The sequence below is a fragment of the Malaya genurostris genome, chromosome 3 (assembly GCF_030247185.1).
Source record: "Malaya genurostris strain Urasoe2022 chromosome 3, Malgen_1.1, whole genome shotgun sequence".
Taxonomy (NCBI): Eukaryota; Metazoa; Arthropoda; class Insecta; order Diptera; family Culicidae; genus Malaya; species Malaya genurostris.
Window position 1 is genome coordinate 37801068 of NC_080572.1, and position 25394 is coordinate 37826461.

Here is a 25394-nt window from a genome sequence, read left to right on the forward strand (position 1 = left end):
CAATCTATGGTTTGTTTGATTGCTATTACGATAAGGTATCTAAATTGAATACTATTTTCAGTTTTCGAAATCAATTGTGACAGATATAGTTAAAAAACTGCAAATTTGGACATAAAAGTCTATATAACTCGAAAAGTAATAACCAGGTACAAAAACAGAAACACTTCCTCATCCACATAACATTACATCTCTCGAATATGGTTGGTCTCGGTATCTTAGAGCTGAAGCAGTGTACCTTATTAAATATATTGTTATATAAAAAACCTCTCGAACCGGAAATGTTCGCCATAGTCCTTCCAAATTTGATTGACATTGTTAGCTTCCAAATAAGTTCATCGAATTTCGTTGAGTCATCTTCGAAAAAAATTCAGCATATGAAAAAAGAGCGAGTAATCCGTTACGCCTTTTCTACTTCCATATCTTCAGAGCCGGAAGTAACAACTATTTGATTTTCGAACTTTATATCGAAATTTCAATAGTAGCTTTCAAACAAACCTAGACTAGTAACTTTCAAACGAGTCTATGTTTGTTAAAATCGGCACAGTTATTTCTGAGAAAATTTAGCGGTAAAAATACAACACCGTTTGTCGCTTACGTCACTTATACCAATATATCTTCGGAACCGGAAGTGCCAGCCATTTGATCTTCGACCTTGATCGACGATTCAATAGTAGCTTTGAAACGAACCCAAACTTGTTGAAATTGGCTCAGTCTGTAATATATCGGAGAAATTCGTCCCTCCCACGATTCATATCTGACGAATTACCAAAGAACCTAAGTTATTCGCATTGAACTCCAAATTTATTACGTTTATTAGTTGAATTCAGTTTGTCTAATAAATCTCAAGCACTCTCCCATACTCACATATAACCATAAAAATTGTTGGAATAACCGATGGTTTCGCTTCAATTCATTGAAATGTTATTTTTGTTTTCTATGATACGTTGAATTTATTCCATGTTCTATATCGATGACGTTGTTTTGAAGTCAATATTTTATGAGTCATCTTTGTGGCCCCAAACGACATTTAAGCGCATTGCAATAATAAAAACTTACGAAATCGTTTCATAGCTCAGCAACTATATGTTCTTTTATTCCATTTTGAGTTTATGATGAACAAATAGTGAAACATGTATTCAAAGCAATTTAAAGTAATCGTTGTGTTTGGGAATTATCAATTTTATATTCTTCATCACCATTAAAATCTATTGTCACGTCACTGCACTTTCACTAAGGTGTAAAGCTTACAAATATATATATATATATATATATATATATATATATATATATATATATATATATATATATATATATATATGTATATATATATATATATATATATATATATATATATATATATATATATATATATATATATATATATATATATATATATATATATATATATATATATATATATATATATATATATATATATATATATATATATATATATATATATATATATATATATATATATATCAATTTAGAATTACTTTATGTAGTCTTCATCATTGTATCCTTTCAATAAACCTTTACAGGATTTTTCTACGGATTATATTTTTACACAGCGATCTTAACTGAAACGTTGTTAACAATAAACTTTCAAAGTTAGGATTCGATCAGTGGCGCGACATGTGTCGTCAAGTTAAGCCCGTATTAGAGCGAGTTGCGCTGCGGTACACTCCACGCGTGCGGGTCGTATTAATCTTTCCAATCTGAAACTTTGCCAAGATTGAGTTAAACCCCTAAGGCTTCTTTTTTCAACTAAAAAAGAAAAAATAGGCCCAAGTTTGAATTTGTTTATTAATTTTTAACTATTTTCATTAAATAAACTATAAAGGTTGTTTTATGGAATCGCTTATTTGAAAGCTAAAGAAAAAGCTAACGGAAAAGACGCACATTTCCTTGTCCGAATTTTTGTTTCTTTATTAGATTTTACAGGGAAAAACGTATTTGTAAACGCGAAACTTCAAAAAATCATATCTCGAAAATTCCACGTACCATATTGAAATAAAAAAAAACGTATCAAATATTTTCGAGTTCTTTACCGAAAAATAATCAGATGAAAAAAAATTGTGTGGCTGATTTTGCGTGGAATGCCCGATATATAATTAGTCTGTGAAATTCCGTATATTGTTACCCTTCCCGCCGATGAGACGAAATTAACGTAAAAGTATACACTTGACATGTATGATAGAACTCGGTCGAGTTTCATTAACGATTAAAACACGGTAAATAAATTACTAGGCACTCACTGTTAATATATTCCATTCCAATTGACTTTCGTTGTTGTTGAGTGACGTTTTGCGTCATGAATTATTCAACAATAAGTTCGAAACATTAACATAAAAATTTTCATATCTTATGTGAATCAGTCGGAAACGATAATACAAATCAATTTTTTAAAATATGTTAGACAATGGATTTTCAAAGAATTTATACTTATACTATTCAATGACATTCACATAACTTTATCACGACAATACAATTATTATGCACTAGAGATTACTAGCATTATAAACGACACTTACTTAGAAATTGAACGATTTCTTACAATACCCATTTTATTGTATTCAACTCGTTGTTATTTCAACACAAAACCAAATGTTGCATAAATTCGTGTCATTATTTCATATGCCTTTTATTGCTCAAGGTATAATGCCACCGAACTCTCCGAGCATTTCTCCACCACCACAATACGAAACAGCAGCAATAGTTTATGTGAACTTTCTTCGATTAGTTTGGCGAAAGTTCTAAAATTTTGAGTTGCAAGGGGCTGGGTCCACTAGGAGATTGATAGTACCTATTATCTTTCTCCGGACAGTACCAGTTTAGATGCCGTGTGGAATCCGGTGGAAAAAACTTAACCAAGAATAGATCCACTGGGATCCTGCTTTCATGTAGTAAAGGGCGACAATTTTTTTTACTAAATTATCTCTTCATTAAACTTTGGTATTTTTTCTTCTTCCATGTCATTAATATTTAATACAATTCTAATAACAGAGATAACATAGAGATACTTGTTTGTTTGATAAATTATTATTTTTTTCTCCGTAGCCGGCTGCCCAGGTCAATCAATATAACAAATTACCCATTTTTTGTGGTAAATAATAGAGTAAAAATAATAAACAAAGACGCGCGTGAAATTTGTTGAATTTTGTTTAGTAATTTAAAATAATATAGTTTATAGAATAAGACACTACAATGAATGAACTATTTTGTTTAATTCCTATTAATTTTGTAGCAGCTAATTCCATTTAGAAAAAAGTAATGAAATTTTTATTCGTTACGCGATAGTATTTCAAATATTCCTTCAGTTTTCACGAATAAGAACTGTGAATCAAGACTTCAGTATCGGATATTGTTGAAACGTTCATTCGGGAAGTCAGTGAGTTCAGTGGTGCATCCGAGCATCTTGGAACCGGAACATACTAGGAATCAGGAATCCTACCATTACTGAAAGTTAATATCCTTCTCCCGTGACCCTTGTGGAGTGCCCAGTAGTATATACGGCCTCTAGTAACAACAAGTGTTGGACTAACATCCCTTCGCATTGCTTTGACGATCTACGTTCGGGCCTGGCCGGCGCCGATACTGATCAATGAATTCTGGGGTTACCAGAAGAATGAATTCTGGGGTTACAAGCAATCGGAAATATGATCAGCAGTTTGTAATTAAATTTTCAGCAGCATGAGATGACCATAAATAACTGAAAAACAAACTTTTCTAAAACTTTTGGAAATTATGAGGCAAACAAGCGTGATGAATTTTTCACGCTTGTTTGCTTTTTTCGCACCCGGACGACGGTTTTGAGATCAGGCACATATCAGTTCCGACTATCTACTGGACGAGTACAAAAGGTAAACTTTGATTGAAAATCGTTCATTTCTTCTACTGCTTCAGACGGAACTAGATGTCGAAGTGAGATTCTTCCACCAACATCAGTAAGAACAAACCAAGTATAAAGCGTGAAACGGTTTTTATATCCAAACAGTGTTTAGTATCTTAGAGAATTACACGCTTCTGAATACCATACATTAATCCCGTACAGCAATTTGGTAGTTGCTTTCACTGAAAGTAACTATCAAATTGCATAGAACTGACTCAGAAGCCATTCATTTCGAATTTGGTTGCCTTAATCAAGGTGTTGATTATGGCTTGATCAAGGCATCTCCAAGAAAAATACAAAGCTTGCTATCGCAAAAAGGTTCTTTCGAGTACTTTACTTTAGGTGTATATTTTCAAATTCTAGTACTTTAAAAGAGGAAAGCTAGCATAACGACATCCAGTTATGTCTCTGACATCACACACCCGAACTTTTATTTCTGCTTTTCCATTGATCTCTTCTATTTGTTAGAGTAATATCTACTATCAGACTACTGGTTCAAAAGATTGGATGAAAAATGGTTCATTCAGTTTGACAGTTGCGACAATTTAAACATTAAATTTGTGATGAATGTGAACTAAACGTAATGACTAAACTATAGCAAGTCCATCATCTGGAACAATTGTGATAAATCGGTGGACCGCGCATGAATATATGATCTTCTGATTCAACAGCAGACTTACGTGTATTGAAATTGAACTTGTTGGAAACAAGCACAGTCACAGTCAATTTTGTAGGTGACGCAACTTTACATTGGCTTTATTTCCATCGACGATTACTTTTTGTTATCGGGTGTATTCGAGATAGGTGAGTCTGCATTTTTTTTCTTCAAGTTAGCTGAGTTAGCTCTAAAATGCCAACATCCATATTTTAGGAATAATTGTTCGGCAGGAATAATAAACATTGGAATACACAACAACAACAACATAAGCATAATAACAGGCAAAAATAAAATCATAAAAAACCTAGATGAGAGATCAGCTCACCGCGTTAATCATATGTGATTGATAACGTCTTCCGAAGTGTCCTAATTTAGGCGGCACGAAACAATATATGATATCTGTTGGTGGACTTTATGAACTTTCAATTTCTAGTTCAACGTTGTTCAACGATGCGTGGCGCGATGTTTCCGCCCGGTTGGTGTTCACCACTTTTTTGTGTAAGCTCAAGCCGATCTGATTGTGCTGGGTGAAAAGGTTTGCTGGAAATAACTGTTCGAACTGACTGCAATTTTCACTGGTTTGATCTCTTTCTATTGTTGCTTACCGATGGTCGCCGGTGCAATACGGGGGGAAACGGTTCAATTTTTAAATTAACTTTCAGTTTCCATTATTTATTACCGTGCGGAAGGGTGTTGCTCCTAATTTCAAGCTCGTGATACTTTTTTAGTGTCCAACTAATGTTTTTACTTGAATATGTCTTACTTTACTATGGGTCACCCTGTGGGGAGAGCGATGAGTTTTTAATCAGGAATATCTCTGGTAGTACTGAACGTAACAACATCATATCTGTTACATGCTATCGGAAGTAAACCCAAACCTCCATTTATAAACTAAAGCGTGAGTTCGTAACTCGAATCAGTTTATGTTATTTGGAATTTACTTAGTAAAATAAGTTTTTGCGAATAAGAATTCGCAAAAAAGTGTTGTGCTACGAATATTGTAAAATTGATATTTTCGGAACGGATGACAATAGCAGGTGCTGGAAAATGATGTTGAAAACCCATAGAATATACAAATTTTTTAGACGTGTTTTATGAGTAGTTGCGAGTAAACGATGCTTAAGATCGTTCCGAGATTCAAAATAATGACATCCGACTGATCCATTTTCCTAGACGTATTCACGTCAAAAGTATCTATGATTATCTTCATAATTAAACAACAAATTAAACAACGTACAACATCGAAGATTGGTGAAGATTAAGGCATTTTTAATGCAAAAATGCAGGTTTTGATTGTTTTCATATGATATCGGTACATCTGGTTTTCCATCCTGGATTTTTAAACGCTTTAAATGTAATTTTTGTTCTACGGGGTAACAGAGGTAATTTCTCCACTATAATGTATTTTGGCCCGCTAATATTTTTTTTTTGTAATCAGAATGAAGCACACTCCAAAAAAATTGAATTCTACAAGTGACTTAATCCCTCATACGATGTAATTCATAAAGCCCTAATTTGTCAAATGACGGAAATTTATTTTTGTATTGACTTAATGCTAGATGATCTTGAATTTTACTGGTTTCGACTGTAACTTGCGTTCTGCTAGCAGGTGCGACTGTATGAATTTAAATGCATCTTTTACCAGCCAAGCAGATGCATGCTTCTGTGGCTCAATCGATTAACAGACGTACTTGCGATCCAATGATTGTCGGTTCAAGTCACGGCGGTTGCTATAAGTATTCTTTTTTTTATTTCAATGAATTTCATGTCATGGAGTTTAAGACACAATATTAAATGTTCTTCCACGTAAATTTGCGTGAACTGCGACTAGGTTGCAATATTTAAAAACCCTTGTGTGGAGCATTCACAGACATTTTCATAGACACAAATTATACAAAGGTTATAAGCACATAGTTAGAATAAGCGGCAATAGTAAAATGATTCTATCGCAATTATCAACTGCCTGTATAGAATCGGATCGCGAAACGAGAATAAGCGACCGTTTGTTGCTTCAGAGAGAATCCCCACAGCAGCGTGCTAGCCGTTGATTCTCCGACGGTTCACCGAGAGAAATTCGCTCTCGCACTAGTGTCTATTCTATGTTAAATGTACCATGCCGGTCTTTTTGTTGTTGCGATGATTTCCGATTCTCTTTAATGGCACTGATTTAATCGTGGAAGAGTTGCGAGTGAGCATTCTTTGATACGATAAAAGCCATCCTTGGTGTACATATGCATACCTAATATATTAAAGAATTGCATAATGTACATCGGACCAAAATATATCACAGTAACCAAAGTACTTCCTTTATCCTACATTTGAATTTGAAAATAGGCATATTGTTAGGATTTTGAAGGAATATCGATGAATTGGAAGTCGCCGTTCTAAATTACGAAACTATCTCAAATGTTGTATTCAGGCAGCTATTCATCAAATCCGTTCCAAAAATACTCATATAGTAATGAGTTGCAAAGAATATTGATCACCGCGGATTTTCATATGAGCTCAAACATCGTTTTTACAACATTTTCTAATCGAACCCGCTCCGAAAATATCAATGTTGTAATGATGTCTAAAAATTATCTATAAACCGGAAGACGCCACCTTGGATTTTGGAACGATTACAAATTCCAAAAATTCCCAAATTGCATGGATTTTCATGGAATATCGATAAACTGACAGTTACTATCACCTTGGACCACTATTTTTGCCACTGTGAAAACCGACTTTTGAACCATTCGACTCAGCTCGACGAACTGAGCAAATGTCTGTGTGTATGTATGCATGTATGTGTGTATGTGACAAATAATGTCACTCGATTTTCTCAGAGATGGCGTGATCGATTTTCACAAACTTAGATTCAAACGAAAGGTCTTATGGTCCCATAGATCGCTATTGAATTTTATCTGTATCCGACTTTCGGTTCCGGAATTACAAGGCAATATGTGCAAATCTATGAGAATATGTGGAAATTTCTCAACCTATTTTCACAAACTAAGATGCAAATGAAAGGTTTTGAAATTCTTTAAAAAGTCCCCGAAAAGTTGATCCAGATCCAACTTTTGGTTCCGGTATTACGGCACGGTAAGCAAAAAATTTTCAATTTCATGTTTATTTTTTTGCATAGCGAAACAAGATGCACATTTTTATAAAATTTACTGGTGAATTCATCTAGTTGTCAGAACTTGTTAGTTGGTGGATATATAAATCTACTTTGGGCCTACCAGTGCCCGGTTTCCGCTCCCGAATTTCTCAGCAACGGTTAAACCGTTTTCCACAAATTATTACTCAAATTAAAGCTCTCAGTGTTTTAAAAGATACTGTGCAATTTAATCCAGATCCGATTTTCGGTTTCGAAAATATAGGACAATGAGTATCAAAACTTTCAAACTGTCATACAAAATGATTTAAAATCGGTATCAATTGGTACGTGCTGGTACGGAAGAAGAATAAGCCACCGCCTCCCCCACCGCGTGCTCTGTTCAATGTTGTATAGCGTGCAGGGTTGCTACATTTAGATCTATATTAACTTGACATAACTGAGCAGAGCTGAGCTGAAGTAGATCGCCCGTAGTTGCACTTCGAGATTGACCTAATGAGTGGAAATGTACAACGAACCAAGAAAATGAAGCTTGGGAGAAGCAAATCATTTTCACTGTACGTACCCACTCACTCCTAACTTTTTATTAAATGATCAATAACGACGCTGGCTACGACCAAAGGCTGTGCTACTGAGGGAAAGGAAGGAATGTTAGTCCGATACTCGTTGTTTCTAGAGACCGCGGGTACCACTGTATCTCCACGAGCATCACGGGATAGGAGATATGTTAGTAGGGAGGGAAAGAGATATGATCTCAACAAAACCTGATTTTCGATACTAATAAACAAGAAAAATATAAAATATCTCCAAGGAACGATCTCACCAGTATCCCTTTTCTCCTGCTCGCTCTGCTGTCAATAACGCGAGATGAAACACGACCACTGAAAGAATAAAATAAAAACACTCGCGAATGGGTCCGCTGCAGACCAACCCTAGACCTTCAGTCTGAATGACACGATCGACTTGTAAACTTTTACACATTCCATAGAAATCCGACAATGACATGTAGACGGCGCTTCGATTCGAGGTTAACATCGTTGAATTTTGGGGCGGTAAATTCTCAGTTGCCGCCGCTTGAGCATCTTTAGTTTCGCGGATCAATATTATTCAACAAATAGCACTCTCAACTTCAACCAAATTTTTAACTATACGTATCAAACAACACATTGAAATTATACTTTTTTTAGAGCAGCACCAGGACACCGCATAGCACTCCCAGTGATGCCAACTTTCCTCTCCAACGTATTGAGTACATTAAATCACTTTAACTCAATACTGTATATGACTCCGAAATGAAACTATGCATCTTCTCGCAAAATGATTGATATCATGAAAATATTTATGAAATATGTGTTATTGTTCATGATATCAATCATTTCGCTCATGCAATCATGACTTTTGATTCATGATTTCATGATTTTTATCATGGTACCGGCAATGAATTTTTACACGTGTAGCTTTAGAACGGCACCAAGAGTGTTATGATATTATATCGTAATCGCTGCGCATCAATAGTGAGTAGTGATGTACAGCAATTTTGTTGTAATATCACAAATGTGTTGGTGTCGTTTTAAAGGTTATAATATTACACGAAAAGATGCATAATTTCCTTTCAGAATCGTCTAAGTATTCAGTCAAGCTGGTGCAATCCACAGAATACGTTGTTACGATGTAATAACGTATGATTTATTTGCAATATTGCTCGAAAACAGAAAATTGTTGGATTTGATGTTCAGCAAATCTAAATTTTTCTCACAACAACTGATATTCACATTGAGATTGTTACAATTCTTTTTTCTGCTGTAGGCTTCGATAATGCAATGATTCAATTATCTGTTACCATGTCGATGTCCGCAGGATTTCCTAAAGTTATTTAATAATCCACATGTTTTTCAATGTGAGATCTGTATTCAAACCAATTAGCTGTATGATGGATGAATATATAACTAATTGGATTAATTATAACTTCATGGGGAATTCTGAATGCTACAGGAAGATGATCTGAGTTAAAGTCAGCATGAGCAATCATTCATTACAAATATGACTTTGATCTGTTAGAACCAGATCAATTGTAGAGGTGTTTCTCGCGGAAGAGAAACAAGTCGGATTACTGGGATAAAGAACTGTGAAGTAATCAACAGAGTTTATCATGAAATATTTTTCCATTACGATTATTTTGTCTACAATTCCACTGGACAAGCTTTGCATTCAAATCCCCTATTACGAAAAAATAGGTCGATGTCTTGGGAGTTTTTGCAAATCGCCTATAAAGAAATTTATTTGTTTACCGACACATTGGAATAGCAAATATGCTCTAACGATAAAATAGTTTCCATGAATGGTTGAAATTTCCAATCCCAAGCTGTTGGGCAAAGATGGCAACTCCACCACCCATTCCAGTAAAACTGTCAAATCAATGAACCACATAATGTGGGTTGCATATCAATTTGGTTTAAGAAATAAGCAATAGCAGCATTTATTTGTGAATTTTAAAAAATTAGAAAATTCATCTTCACTCGATTTTAAAGATCGAGCATTCCAATTTAAAATATTCAAATAAATATTTAACATCAGAATTGAATTTTTAATTTATTATAATATTACTGACATATTGCCACACTGAATTCGAATTCATTCGGATGATCATTTGAAAATCTTGTAAGTAGATCGTTTTATTTTCCATTATCTCGCTAAAATCGACTTCGTGAACGGCTTTGGAGAATTATAGGTAGGTGGTTGTCTGCCTGTCACGCTAGCGTAACTGTAACCAGATGAAGAAGACGACAAAACAGATTTACCTACTCATAACTTGTTTTCATTAGAAGACGAAGTGTTTGGTGTATCCGTTTTTTGTTTGCGTCTGTTGCGGAAGCCAATCCATCAATCAAGACTCGACATTCTCCTCTTCGTCCGATTTGAAATGAGACTTTTACTTCCGGGAGAAAAGCAGAAAGCTCAGATCTATATTAACTTGACATAACTGTTTAAAAATTGCAATGCTGATGGTAGTTTATACCAAAGAATGTTTTTAATTTTATTCAATTTTCAAAATAAAAATCTTGACAGAATCTTCTAGTGATGTTTTAGAAAATATAAGTAATATGAGAAAGGCATCATTACACCACTAGGTAGATTAAAAAATGTTTTAATTTAAAGTTTATCCAGTTTCAATGCATATTTTCATATTATGCAAAAAAGAAGAAGTTACGTAAATCGAATACTTCATACCCTGAAGAATTCTGGTTCTGAATATTGATTCAGAATTATAATTTTGAATTAGAATCCACGTTAGAAATTTCTTTTCATAATCCAAATACAGAATTCAGGTTCAGAACTCAGATCCAAGTCCGACATTTTTCGCAAATTAATAAATTCTGCGTATTTGGTTTTGGTGAAATTACGTTCGGAAAAATAATCCGTTCGGTGATCAGATCTCTGAATTTTTTTTCAAGTCGATTTGAAAAATCCGATCACACCAATTGCAAAATTTTTAAATATACTAGTTTTCAAATAGTTTTTTTTTGAAAAGACAGGAACCTTTTTTTCTGTTTTGAAAATATCGAACAAAAGTGAAAATTTCTGGTTTATGAAGAAGCATTTTACTTTCTGCTGGAAAGACAAATCATAGTTTACTCGCTGACGACTGGTGCAATAGGTCGAATGTCACAGATAGTAGTGCTTACTGTGATTGACGATGTGAGCTAGCTCATGCAGTGTTAGTCATGCGTTGATAAATAATACTTAACGGGGATTTTTAGCAGCAATCAGTAAGCAATACTCTATAATCAGATGTTCACTCAAACGTATAACCGCAATAAAAAGAAAGTGACCTACCGAAAATAAAATATATTTAGCTCGATCGTCTTGTTTTGCAATTTTTGAGTGAACTGTAACTATTTCACACCTAAGACAAGACAAGACAAGACAACTCGCGTTACGGGTTTAGCTCCGAGCAGCGTTGCCAGATTTTTTCTAAAAATCTGTATTTGGCACAAAAATCTATCTGTATGGTATGGTACAGAATCTCTTCAACATAAGTACCAGGAAAATGTCACCAAAGCTCCTTAAAAAAACCTATTTTAATCCACCTAGTGCACAGTGGTTTGAATCGACAAAAACGTGAACTTAATTCTCTAGCTGCTAAACCGTTGATCGGATATACATAGTTCCTTTGGAGAACTCATTCACAAAAATATACCTCGTGATTTGATCACAATAAAAAATGTGCAAAGCCTACTACGATAAAAGTTCATTTCAACAACTTTATTCCCCTAAGAGATAGAAAAATGATGTCTTCTACAAAGTTTTAGAACTTCCGACAAGAAAAAACTTTGCCGAAAAAGCTAAAGGTCTAATGCATATAGTTTCGGATATATGAAGCATTTTCTTTTGATACCACTTAAAATCAATTTTTTGTGCATAACTTTTTTCGTAATTACTTTTAGTGTCTACTATGTTCGAGATAATTACTAAGAACATAAAATTACACATTTTTGTTGAAGACTGTGCAAGGTTTGGCTTTTTGCATAAAAAGTTATTTAACATTTAAACTTTTATATACACTAACTTTAATTACTAATAGGAAGCAGGGTCGCAGACCAAATGGCACATACATATACTTTTTGAAAAGTTTAAATCAAGTAATATAAAGATACGAAGTGTGTAGCGTGGCCTTTTTAAATTGAGTGAATGAGAGAACAAAATATAGAGTGCTTTTTTGACCATTTTCTTAGGAAAAACGTACATTAATGAAATTGTTTATCTTCATATCACGCGTTATTTGTGATATCGATCGAGTTACCTTTAGGTAAAAACTTTCGCAAGAAATTGCAGTCCAGGTATAAAAAATAGAGCATTCGTTTTAACACTTTTTTACTAAAACGACTATTATTGGTTTATTAAAAAGAGATTTGCAGGAGATGTTAAAACATTGGAATGTAACGTATGTAACGTTGAACCACTCACGCATTTTATTGTAATATTATCATCGACCAAATGCTCCAGCATTTGTGTTATCAACCAACTCTTTTATGTTCTTAAAAATAATATGCAGCGCTGCTCTCACCAACACCAACAGTGCATATTTAGAGCAGAAATTTAATATAAAGTTACTTCATTGTGCTTCATTTTTCAATATAAAGCTTGCTTCATTTAGAATTGGAACAAACTTTTGCTCATATTGTGGCGCTCCTGGTGGACGGATTTGGAAGCTCTTGGCGCCCACGTGTCGGGAATTTTGTCAGCTTCAAGTATGATTTTTGACATTCCGAAAATCGACTGTACTTTGTAAACAATCAACATGGAAGCCGAAAGAAGGAAAAAAAATTGTGCACAGTTATTTGGAAAATCCATTGTGGTCTGCGTCTAGGCTAGCTAAACAGCTGAAATTGCCCAGAAATACCATATGGCGCGTTATCAAACGGTATAAGGAAACATTGACGACGATTCGGAAGCCTCAAGCTAATCGTCGGAGTGGAACTTTCAACCGGAAACTGAGTGGTAAGATTTTGAAGACGATTAAGAGGAATCCTAATCTGTCGGACCGTGATTTGGTCAGAAAATTCGGTGCTGCCCATAGTACCGTGAGGAGAACTCGACTCCGGGAAGGAATCAAGTCGTATCGAGCTAGCAAACAGCCAAATCGGACCATAAAACAGAATAGTGTGGTCAAAATTCGTGCTCGGAAACTATATGACCAGGTGCTGACCAAGTTCAACGGGTGTCTCCTGATGGACGATGAAACCTGTGTCAAGGCTGACTTCGGTCAAATCCCAGGTCAAAAATTTTACTTGGCAACGGCTCGGGGGGATGTTCCAGCCAAATTTAAATTTGTTTTTGCCGACAAATTTGCAAGAAAATTTATGATTTGGCCGGGCATTTGCAGCTGCGGCAAAAAAACGAAAGTTTTCGTTACAAATAAGACAATGACATCGGAACTATACCAAAAAGAGTGTCTCCAAAAACGAATTTTGCCGTTCATTCGATCCCACGACCATCCTGTAATGTTTTGGCCAGATTTGGCAAGCTGTCATTACAGCAAAGCCGTTTAAGAATGGTATGCAGAGAAAGTGGTCCAGTTTGTTCCGAAAAACCTTAACCCACTCAACTGCCCCCAGTTCCGCCCTTTTGAGAAATACTGGGCAATCATGAAGAGGAGACTCAAGGCAAAGGGAAAGGTTGTCAAAGACATCAATCAGATGACGACCTGGTGGAATAAGATAGCTAAAACGATGGACGAAGAAGGTGTGCGCCGCCTACTGAGCCGTGTTACAGGAAAAATTCGAGAATTCCTTCAAAACCGTGACGAATAATTTTATCCGTATTTTTTCTTAAAAGTATGAAGAAAACGCTACATTTGTATAAAAAAAGATCTTGAATACAATAATAAATAACTGAAATACAGGCAATTGTCTTTGTTCCAATTTTATTTGAAGCAAGCTTTACATTAAAAGTAAAACTAAACGTCAATATAAATAAACGGTCATATTCATTGAAATTAATGTATTCCAATTTAGTTTTACATCGAGGATGGTTTTGAATCGAATTTTTTATTCAACTGATGTCCATTTCATAGTACTATTTATTTAGAAATCGTGTGAATTCCATTATTTTTTTCAGTGTATGGCTTAATTCATAAAAACTTATTTCGTAGAATGACATGATTTTACAAAAAGGATTCAGCCTTTCAAGCAGGCTACACTTACACATTTCAACACATAAAAGTTAATCTCAGAAGACTTAAATTTAAACGATGTTTTTTTTGGAATTAAATGAACGGATAAGGAATATTCTATTAAAAGAATAAGTAAAACTTGCCGAAATTTAATGAGCACGTTAACATGCTTCTTTAGTTTGATCAATTACATACAAGAATGCATCATGAAATTATATTCAATCATTACACCATTGCACCAAAGCTACACTAACGACCGATTCCAATGTTTTAACATTTCCAGCAAAGCTCTTTTTTATAAACCAAAAATAGTCGTTTTAGTAAAAAAAAGTGTTAAAACGAATGCTCTTTTTTTTATACCTGAACTGCAATTTTTTGCAAAAGTTTTTACCTAAAGGTAACTCAATCGATATCACAAATAACGCGTGATATGAAGATAAACAATTTCATTAATGTACGTTTTTCCTAAGAAAATGGTCAAAAAAGCACTCTATATTTTGTTCTCTCATTCACTCAATTTAAAAAGGCCACGCTACACACTTCGTAACTTTATATTACTTGGTTTAAACTTTCCAAAAAGTATATGTATGTGCCATTTGGTCTGCGACCCTGCTTCCTATTAGTAATTAAAGTTAGTGTATATAAAAGTTTAAATGTTAAATAACTTTTTAGGGAAAAAGCCAAACCGTGCACAGTCTTCAACAAAAATGTGTAATTTTACGTTTTTAGTAATTGTCTTGAACATAGTAGACACTGAAAGTAATTGCGAAAAAAGTTATGTACAAAAAATTGATTTTAAGTGGTTTCAAAAGAAAATGCTTCATATATCCGAAACTACATACGTTAGACCTTTAGCTTCTTCGGCAAAGTTTTTTCTCGTTAGAAGTTCTAAAAGTTTGTAGAAGACATCATTTTTCTATCTCTTAGGGGAATAAAGTTGTTGAAATGAACTTTTATCGTAGTAGGCTTTGCACATTTTTTATTGTGATCAAATCACGAGGTATATTTTTGTGAATGAGTTCTCCAAAGGAACTATGTATATCGGATCAACGATTTAGCAGCTAGATAATTAAGTTCACGTTTTTGTCGATTCAAACCACTGTGTAGTGGTGTAACGATGCCTTTCTCATATTACTCATTACATCATAAATATTATCGTGAAATTCGCAAAAACAACTGTTTATTGAATAGAAATAGGTTAATTTGTTCGGATCTAATCTCACAAACTCTATAAAACCTGTTTACCCTGTAGTTCCGGAACCGAAAGTAGTATCCACAACAAATTAAGGAATTCCGTATGAAACTGTAAGACTTTTCTTTTGAACCTATAAGTTTATGAAAATCGATTTGGTCATCTCCAAGAAAAGTAAGTGAGATCCTTTTTGCAGTTTTTGATCACTATTTCCAATTCTTCCGAAATCGGATTCAGATAAACGGAATAGCCGAAGTTGGTTCGTTTACTACCAACAAATATGACCTACAAATTGGAACAGTTTTGAACGTAGTTAAACCTATACATACTATCTCATGCTCTATTTCGATTAAACCAATTAAACGAAATTTCTGTTAGTTCTACATATGAAATAGAACAAAGCACGCATCGTTTTTGTGTTTTCTACTTCTTTCGGTGTTGTACATATTGTCACTCTATATGGCGATTTGATAACTTTGACACTCATCGCCCTGTAACTGCGGAACCGGAAGTCGGATCCGGATGAAATTTCACAGTAGGTTTAAAGACAGTATGAACTTTAATTCAAATCAAGATTTGTGAAAATCGGTTCAAGCATCGCAGAGAAATCGAAGTGAATTTAGTTTTAGGAGTATTTCTGCCCCACTTTCGGTGCTCTCGGAACAGGAAAAGAGGGGACCAGTAGTGCCGAATTAAGAACAAGCTTTGCAAACTAGAAGAATTTATGGGATTTGTTTCTGTTTTTAACCATCGTTTGTGGAAAAATACTAATAAAATTGGTTATTCTCCATTTATCACTCTTTAGTTCCGAAACCGGAAGTCGGATCCTGATAAAATGTTCCACAAATTTTTAGGGTATTATAAGACCTTTCATTTGAATCTTAGTTTGCAAAAATCGGTTGAGTTGTTCCAGAGATAATTGAGTGTTAACTTTTTCTTAAATTTTCACATATTACCATATAACTCCGGAACCGGAAGTCACATTCGAATGAAATTCAATAGCAAGCTATGGGACCATAATACCTTTTTTTTCAATCTTAGTTTGTGAAAATCGGTTCAGCCATCTCTGAAAAAAGTGAGTGCATATTTTTTTCACTTTTTTGGTACATATCATCCTATATCACCGGAACCGGAAGTCGGATCGGAATGAAATTCAATAGCAGGCTATGGGACTATGAGACCTTTTATTTGAATCTTTGTTTGTGAAAATCGGTTCAGCCATCTCTGAGAAAAGTGAGTGCATATTTTTGTTACATACACACACACACACACACACACACACACACACACGGACACATACACACACACACACAGACATTTGCTAACTTCGTCGAGCTGAGTCGAATGGTATATGACATTCGGCCCTCCGGGCCTCGGTTAAAAAGTCGATTTTCACAGTGATTGCATAGCCTTTCTATATGAGAAAGGCAAAAAGGTCCCACGACGACCTTTTCGCATGTCTATCCGAGCAAAAAACAAAAATCGGTATTTATCTGTATGATCCATGAATTATCGGTATTTTGGGAGTACATATCTGTATTGCGTATTGTAATATTCAATACAGCTTGCGAACCAGCCTCAACAGTCAACATACTACAAGATACCAATAAGTTATAGTTGCTTTCATTGCTTCCTGTTATGAGGTTTTTTTTTTGCGGATAATGTAGGTACTCTAAATAAATATTTATAAAATCTCCAAATGTTCGATAGCTCAATACCACACAAAATACGAAGAAATTTTTGTAAATATGACAAGTGTCATTATTTGAATAATGGAATGTAAATAACATGCATTAATATATAAAAGAAATTGGCTGCACCGCCAATGTCGCTAGTCATATACATTTAATTATCATTAATAATTCAGCAGGGTAATGGAAAGCAAACAACATAAGAATAAGAAGCCAGCTGTCTCGGATCAGCTACGAGTGGTACTGAATTTCAGCACCATTGCACCTTCGAACGGTTTCACCCAGCCCGGTGGTAAGGATAGGGCGCTCCAGCAAGTGCTATCGTTGCCAACATCTGGGGCATTTGGTGCGCAATCAGAGTGCTCAGAGTATGGTAAACAAACTTTCGAGCATTTCAAATCGAGTAAAATCTTAATTTCCTTATCGTAGTGATGATATTCTGATCGATAATTTGCGGGAAAGTGCGGTAAAGGGAATAAACAATTAGTTTATAATTATAATAAACAATTAGTTTGTAATATCCAATTTTTTGTTAGCCATTCTTCTTCATTGTTTTTGATCCATGGAAGTTGACCATCAATATCAACTTCCCTCTCTGAGCAGCCTAGAGCAGCCGTGTAGTTTCGGTAGCGGTTTCCCAACTGGCTAAGAATAATGCTACGGTCCACCTGTATCGGTGGTATAAGTCCACCAAACAGGTAAGTCGTGTGGCATCCGGCGGAATTATTTTCTACCAAGAATTGATCCACTGGTTTCCTGTTCCATGTCGTAAATGGCTACAAAAATAGGAACTTCTAAGTCAAGGTGTATTTCCGTGCCGAGGACTGAATGGCTGCAGGAGGTCAAACAATGCAGTCGTGACGGAATATCTTGGGTGTTTCCCTTACTGGATACACGCAATGCTTAGCAATCGACTTATTTGTGCCTCGCTTCAGCAAGCAGAGATTAGAAAGCTAAGTGTCTGTGGGTATCCTCAAAGTGGTGTTCTATCCCCACTTTAATGAAACCTAATCGCTGATGGTTTGTTAAGGAAACTTAATAACCGGATTTTGCCGACGATTATCATATATTGATGACCGGTATAAACATTACCACTCTCTGTTGTCAGGTTGGATTATCTGTAAATCCGGGCAAAACATCAATGGTGCTTTTCACTCATCGTAGGATAATCACAGGAGCTCGTCCGTGATCGCATGTCGAAATCAAATTGACGACCTCAGCATTTCAAATTCTGTTTAATTCTTATGGGTACCAGGCCATTCTGGTATTACTGGAAATGAATGGGCTGATGAGTTGGCTAGAGCTGGTGCAACGAATGATTTCGTTAGTCCTGAACCAGCTTTATCACTTTCAACTAGTTGGATATAGCACAAGATTCGTTCTTGGGCTGCATCCAAACATGCCAGCTACTGGCGCAGCTTGCAAACTTAGACAAAAGCATTTTTACCAGATTTAAATCTGAAAATGTCAAAGTGTCTACTGCATTTTTCCAAGCATCATTGCAGTATTCTGGTCAGAGCTCTAACATTGGACATTGCAAACTCAATTATCACATGGCTACTATTCAACGTGCTGAGTATCATTCGTGTGATTTGTGTGAATGCGATTATGGTACTTCATATTCGGGTTTTTGGTTCTCAATACATGGTTGAGTCTATAATTAAAGGATATTCTCTCGTTTCTCACCCGATGTGGTAAGGAGCTATAGTCAGAAGGGTTCATCGTTCTTCCTGGAGTGAATGAATCCTTTCTGTATTCACATTAAATAGGGTTTAGCAGATTGTTTGGCATCCTTTACGGGGTACCTAATTGACTTCTGCTCGTACATACTGCGAATCGTTCTGCATTCTTCCGGGATTGCAGAATGGTGTCGCTTCTGTAAAATCTCTAAATCCTCTCGGGGGTTGGAGGTTTTATTAACTGTGCATCGTTCAGCAGAAAGAACGCACATAGTAACAAACCTAAATAGGTTTTACAGCAGACTGTTCGGGACCTCGTAGAGGTTCAGAATTTACTTCTGCTTTTTTGTGTTTTTGTGTCGTCAATTTTCCCCATCCTCCTAGTCCAAAACTTACCATTTCCCTTCAATACTTCCCTCTTATATATCGGGAAAATGATGCTAAAAGGGGCTGTCCATAAAAGACGTCACGCCGCATGGGGGAGGGGGGTGTTTCATAAAACGTGACCTTTTGTGACAGGGGGAAGGGGGGGAGGTTTTTGTGTGTCCAATATTTTCAATGAGCGCATTTTTGAAATACCTAATTTTATTACTGCTTTGCCCTATTTCTTGAAAAAATCTCCACAATAAGCGTTTACATACTATAGGAAAACGTGTATTTGTTGATGTAAAAGCTTCTTCTTGTAAATTCGGAAATGAATCATGCAGGAAGTCATTTTTGTTGTGATCAGCAAAAGTGCACGGAGGAGCGAGTAAATTAGCGAAATTAATAAATTTTGCCTAATATGAGTAAATAAGAAAAAGATGCCTTCAAACGGTTTAACTTAAGTTATGCACTGAAAATTTGTTCAGTAATTTGATTTTCTAGCATTGATAATAGTATATCATAAGAATTTCTCTTATCTGATTCTGATGCTGTTTATTCAATTGTACTCCATTTGAAAAAGGGCGGGAGATCAATGATTTCAGACGTAGATCATGTCATGTCTTGATCATATCTGATTTTCCTCCACCAACATCAAAGCTTATCGAATCATCCAATGATTGAACTTACATAAATCAAGAATCATTTTAGCTCAAAATCACTACCCATTGTGTGACGGAAGATCAGTAGCGATATTGATCGATGTGATTTAAAATTCACTGTTCAACTGATCATGAAAAGATTCTCCGGCAGTGATCTCGTTTTGATGAGGTTTTGGCCTTTATATCCTCAGCCCTGTATGCTATACTAAGGAAATATTATTCTTTACCTGAAACGATAATATATCTGTGTACCCCTAGAAGGAATAAAACAGATGATTTAAATGTTTCATCAATTCCAACCAAATACTTTTGTTAATTTATATAATTGATATTAATAAAATAATTCCGATGATTTTGTAGTTTTAGGGATATTTTTTAATCTAATGACAGCATGTAATAAATCGATTTTACCCTCATATTTGTATGGTTTGTCATACATATTGAGAATGTATTGAGATGAATTTTATTTATTTTGAATTCGTGACATGTGACATAGGGGGGATGGGGTGTCTTTGCTTCTTGACAATTTGTGACAAAGGGGGGATGGGGAGTCAAAAATCGTCAAAAAAGCGTGACGTCTTTTATGGATAGCCCCAAAATAAATTTATGACAAATATCAAGGGGAACGTGCCACTTGAGCCAATTTGTTCTGATTCCTGATTCTTCATTGTTTTGGTTTTTGCAGAATGAATTTGCTGGCCACAGTTACATGACGTCATAGCAGGGGGCTGGTTTCACCTCACATCACAAGCACCAAGACATATTACCATTACTTATATACTTCACAATAACGTCATATACCCAGTGTCAAATAATTAAAATTAGAAAAGTGACAAATGTTTCTGTGATGAAAACAAATCAATCTGCTTGAGGCGGTTTTTCGTTTGTAATAGTGAACTGGGATGCCAAGTGCTACAAAAATTCTTTTCATTCCCGCTTGTGAAAAATTCTAACAACCGGCAGAAGTCTGGGTGCATTCCGGCTGCTGTAAAAATTGCCTCTCTCGCCGTACGTGTCTTGCTAATTCGCTTCATTTTCTTTTTCAACATGCCCAAGTAACATTTTCAATATTAATAAATACTTGTAGCTGTCTTCAATGCTACATAATAAATCTTGCATTAAAACTTTAAACTTCACGAAAGCCCACTGAAAACCTTTATAAGAGCATGTTCCTGCACAGTGGACTATTCTTCGTAGGGTTTATAAAGCAAAGTGAAGAATCAGCATAAACCTGCGGTAGAACTCCAAATTCAGGAAATTTTTGTAGTTAGCTTTACGATCAACATTAAATTTATTCGGATGGAACGAAATCCGCCATGAATAAACTGTCATTTTAATAATATTTTTCTTGACTATAGGTGTGTGACGCCTGCTTTGAATGCAATCAGTAAGAATATATTAGATTTTATTTACGACTTTGAGGCTTTTTCCGAACGTAGAAATTTCATGCGCTTTTATTTTTATCGTGCATGTATGGATAAAAATAATAATTATAACTAATCGTCTTGAAATAAATGCGGTTTTTGCGAAAGTCTCCATGATATATGAAAATTATTGTCTGTGATTCATCGTTATTTTGTACTATTTCGTGACGTTAAAACTTGTGCATACGTTTTGTAAATGAATCATGAAAGTCCATCATATTTCCTCGTTTTTGCATTTCGAAGTTTATTTGATGCCAATAAAGGCTACGGCAAAGAATGATGGCGGCCATGCAATTTTCTTTAATGCAAATTACACTTTACCTAAGAAGCAATTAATCAAATAGCCCACAACAAATGTGTCATAAATGTACTTTAGAACCCTCAAATTTGCTCAGAGTGAAACTGTCATCCAATGAACACGCACACACACAAAACTAGATTTATGAAAGTATTTTACTGACAATAATGTTTTAAAGAAAATGTTTGAAAGCAATATTAAGAGCGTTTGCATGGTTTTATTCTAGTACAAATTGTTTTATTTTTAGTCCAGTTGTTAGTCCAGGTAAAGGGTTTTACAGAAGCTTTAAAAACTATGATATTACTTGTCAAAAGAGACACTTACTATAGTTGTCCTAAAACAGGTAGTGATTGAAAAATCAATTACAAAACTGCTATAAATTATAATCAAAACCATAAGACATTCGAATTGTTACTTGGGTGAAGTTAGTACATAAAATTTCCGTAATCGAAAAATTTTGTTTGATGCCTTAAGTCTTAGAATTGCATGAAACGTTGAGATTTAGTGTCATCCCGGAAAAATGTTTTTTGACAAAATAGGACTTAAAAAAATCTCAGCCCGAGAAAGTTGATATTTAAAAAAAAAATTCCGTCTTGACACTAAATCTCGACATTTCATGTAATTCTAAGAAATTCGGCATAAAAAAAATCGACCAACATCCAGTTTAGCTCAAATTTTGCATGGAGACTTTTTCCGAGGTGCTTAAACTTAAACAAACAGGGTCAGGGCAGACTTCTCTGCAACCAATTTAGCTGTTTTGTTGAAAATTTTCGAAATTTTTCTATGGTTGTTGCTTATATTGAGAGAGTTCGCTGTTTAATGTAAGCTGTTTAATGGATTCGCATCTTTCGATACAACGTAAACTCCATTCACTTCATACCATTCCAAAACATTTTGGCGTAGTGACAAGATACCAAATTGAGGCAGAATAACAAGGGATCCTTATGCCTGCGTAGAAATTTTCAAGAGGAATTGCAGATGAAAACGGATTTTTATTTTACTTTTGCCGTTCACTAATAGCGGCCCTTACACGATCATTAAAAGTGTCATTACTAAGTAATGACACTTCTGCTCAAACGCTCGTCATTACTGCATTACTGTACATCATTACTTTTTAGCATTACACGTTCATTATTAATGATGAGTATATGTAACTACTCCAGCAATAGCAATAGCAATATTTTTATTTTCGTTCAGTTGAAAATAAATTTGATTTGCCATTGAAACGTTAAGATTAATGAAATATTAACAATTTAAATCTACACTTTGTCATTTTTTCGCGTATCGTTATAAAGATATTCAGCACTTCCACAAAAAAAATAAGAAGAAGAAATAATGTTGGTAATGATGGAAAATCCGGAATTCCATCATTACTCGTGTCATTACTGAACTCGTAGACCTTACACGATCATTAAAAGTGTCATTACTTTTTAGTAATGACACTTTTAATGATCGTGTAAGGGCCGCTAATAGGAATAATGGCACATTGACGTCGAAATGAAACGCATAAACACTGCTCGTTTAGAGATGATACTTTCAGCAAGTGTTGTCAAATCGGTAGGAAAATTTTAAATTAGTTCATGTTGTCAACGATTTCAGATGAAACGAAGGTAATTGATTTGAAAAATCATAGCAGAAGTGGAAGAAAAACTTTTTACTCTAAGGTGGTTATTTAGAATGGAGAATTATACCGAATTGTAACGATGAACAGAATGTGACTGATAAAACTCGAGATCGCAAGTTGTTGTTCGTGATAATAGACAATAAAACTTATTTGCTGGAAGACTTTAAGCAGCTTCGCGGAATGTTTTTTGTACTGTTATGCAACGGAACGGTGTAGAGGAAAGGTCGTTTCCCAAAAAATATTTGGTTTGACAGGCAAAATCCAACGGTGGTCAAGCAAGCCAAAGCTTTATCACCACTGGAACGGTGAACAAGAAAACAATCCGAAGAATGCCTATAGAAGTGATTGTTGCAATTCCTACGCAGGCATAAGGATCCCTTGTTATTCTGGCTTAATTTGGTATCTTGTCACTACGCCAAAATGTAAGATGCGAATCCATTAAACAGCTTACATTAAACAGCGAACTCTCTCAATATAAACAACAAGCAACAACCATAGAAAAATTTCGAAAATTTTCAACAAAAACAGCTAAATTAGTTGCAGAGAAGTCTGCCCTGGCCCTAATGGCTGGAGTAGTCTCAAAAGTTCAAAGTTTCTTCATGCAGTCTAGTTGAGTAACCGTAATTAGTTTTAAGATGACTAATAATGCACAATTAAATGAATAAAAAATGCATCTTGGATCTGGCCCGTATCCAGGATTTCGTTTCGGGAGGGGCCCAAATATAAAAAATAATTTTATTGAAAATTGCTTATGTACCTAATTTTCGGTGTGCCTTTTACGGGTGTTTTAAACAGACACTTCAATCTTTTCCACTGGAACTGTTACTGTATTACATTTCTTTACGTTTACTGTATTGTTATTTCTGTAACACATGTCTGAGATCTTCTAAATAATTATATATCTGTTTTTGATTTCGGGAGGGGCCAGGGCTACTTTGCCCCCTCCCCCCCTCTGGGTACGAGGCTGCCGTGGATTAAACTAACTGCAAATTTGTTTAATTCTAAATATAATCTGTCCAGCTTTTGTCGTGAACAAGCCTTATAGTCAGATATTTTCTTTCACTATTATCGAACATATGGAACCCGTTCCGAACGCAACGATTAACCGTTCTTTATTTTGCATAGGTTGTGCCGGTGGCGCTTGGTGTTCTGGTAGTGATTGCCGGTGCCCTCATCGCCAACTATTTGCTGAACAATGCCAAAAAAGACAAATCCAAATCCAGTAAGGCGGAACCAAAAAAATCAACTCAACCCCGAACGCTCCTCGATCCACAGGAAAAGTATATGCTCCCGCTAGTGGAGAAAGAGGAAATCTCTCACGACACACGCCGGTTTCGGTTCGGGTTACCTTCAGCGGATCACATTCTGGGGCTGCCGGTGGGACAGCATATTCACCTTTCCGCAACGATCAACGAAGAGTTGGTGATTCGAGCCTACACACCGGTGTCCTGCGATGACGATCGTGGTCACGTAGATCTAGTCATTAAGGTGTACAAGAAGGGTGTACATCCGAAGTTTCCGGAAGGCGGTAAAATGTCACAGCACTTGGAGAGCCTGGCTATCGGAGATAAAATTGCGTTCCGCGGTCCGTCCGGGCGGCTGCAGTATCTGGGCAATGGCAAATTCTCAATTAAAAAACTCCGCAAGGATCCCGCTCAGATCTATGAAGCCGATCAGGTCTGTCTGATTGCTGGTGAGTGTGATAGTTTTTTGCTTTATAACGTTTGGATTGTATTGCGTTTGATTAATCGAAGTGACTAGCAAAAAACGTACTTGAGTTTCAATGTAACACGTGAAGGGGATGGCTCGAATGCACTGGCGATGCAATTATTTTACTGTGCATGATTTCGCATGGGTGGTACGATTATTAAGTATGGTCTGAAATGTCGACTACGAGTAAGCTTTTATGATACATTTTTCAGTAATTGTTAACTGCTACGATGCCTTTACATGAAGTTTGTTTTTTTTATAATAGAAAGCAGTTTTTAAGTTTTTTTCTGATCCTACACATGAAATGATAACAACAACGATTTTTTCAGGTGGTACTGGCATCACCCCGATGCTTCAGCTGGTTCGGGAAATTTTGAAACATGCGGAAACCGATAAGACTCAATTATCACTCATATTTGCCAATCAGG

At 35.4% G+C, this 25394-nt stretch overlaps 1 protein-coding gene across 3 annotated transcripts in view; it reads left to right on the forward strand.

The window, feature by feature from the left end:
- Nucleotides 1-25394, forward strand: part of LOC131435035 (NADH-cytochrome b5 reductase 2) — a 37896-nt gene that overhangs the window by 11788 nt on the left and 714 nt on the right. For all 3 annotated transcript variants that reach the window (XM_058602499.1, XM_058602501.1, XM_058602502.1), the window contains 2 exons: nucleotides 24382-24949; nucleotides 25296-25393. In XM_058602499.1, the coding sequence (XP_058458482.1) occupies nucleotides 24382-24949; nucleotides 25296-25393 (666 nt within the window). The remainder of the gene's footprint in view (nucleotides 1-24381; nucleotides 24950-25295; nucleotide 25394) is intronic.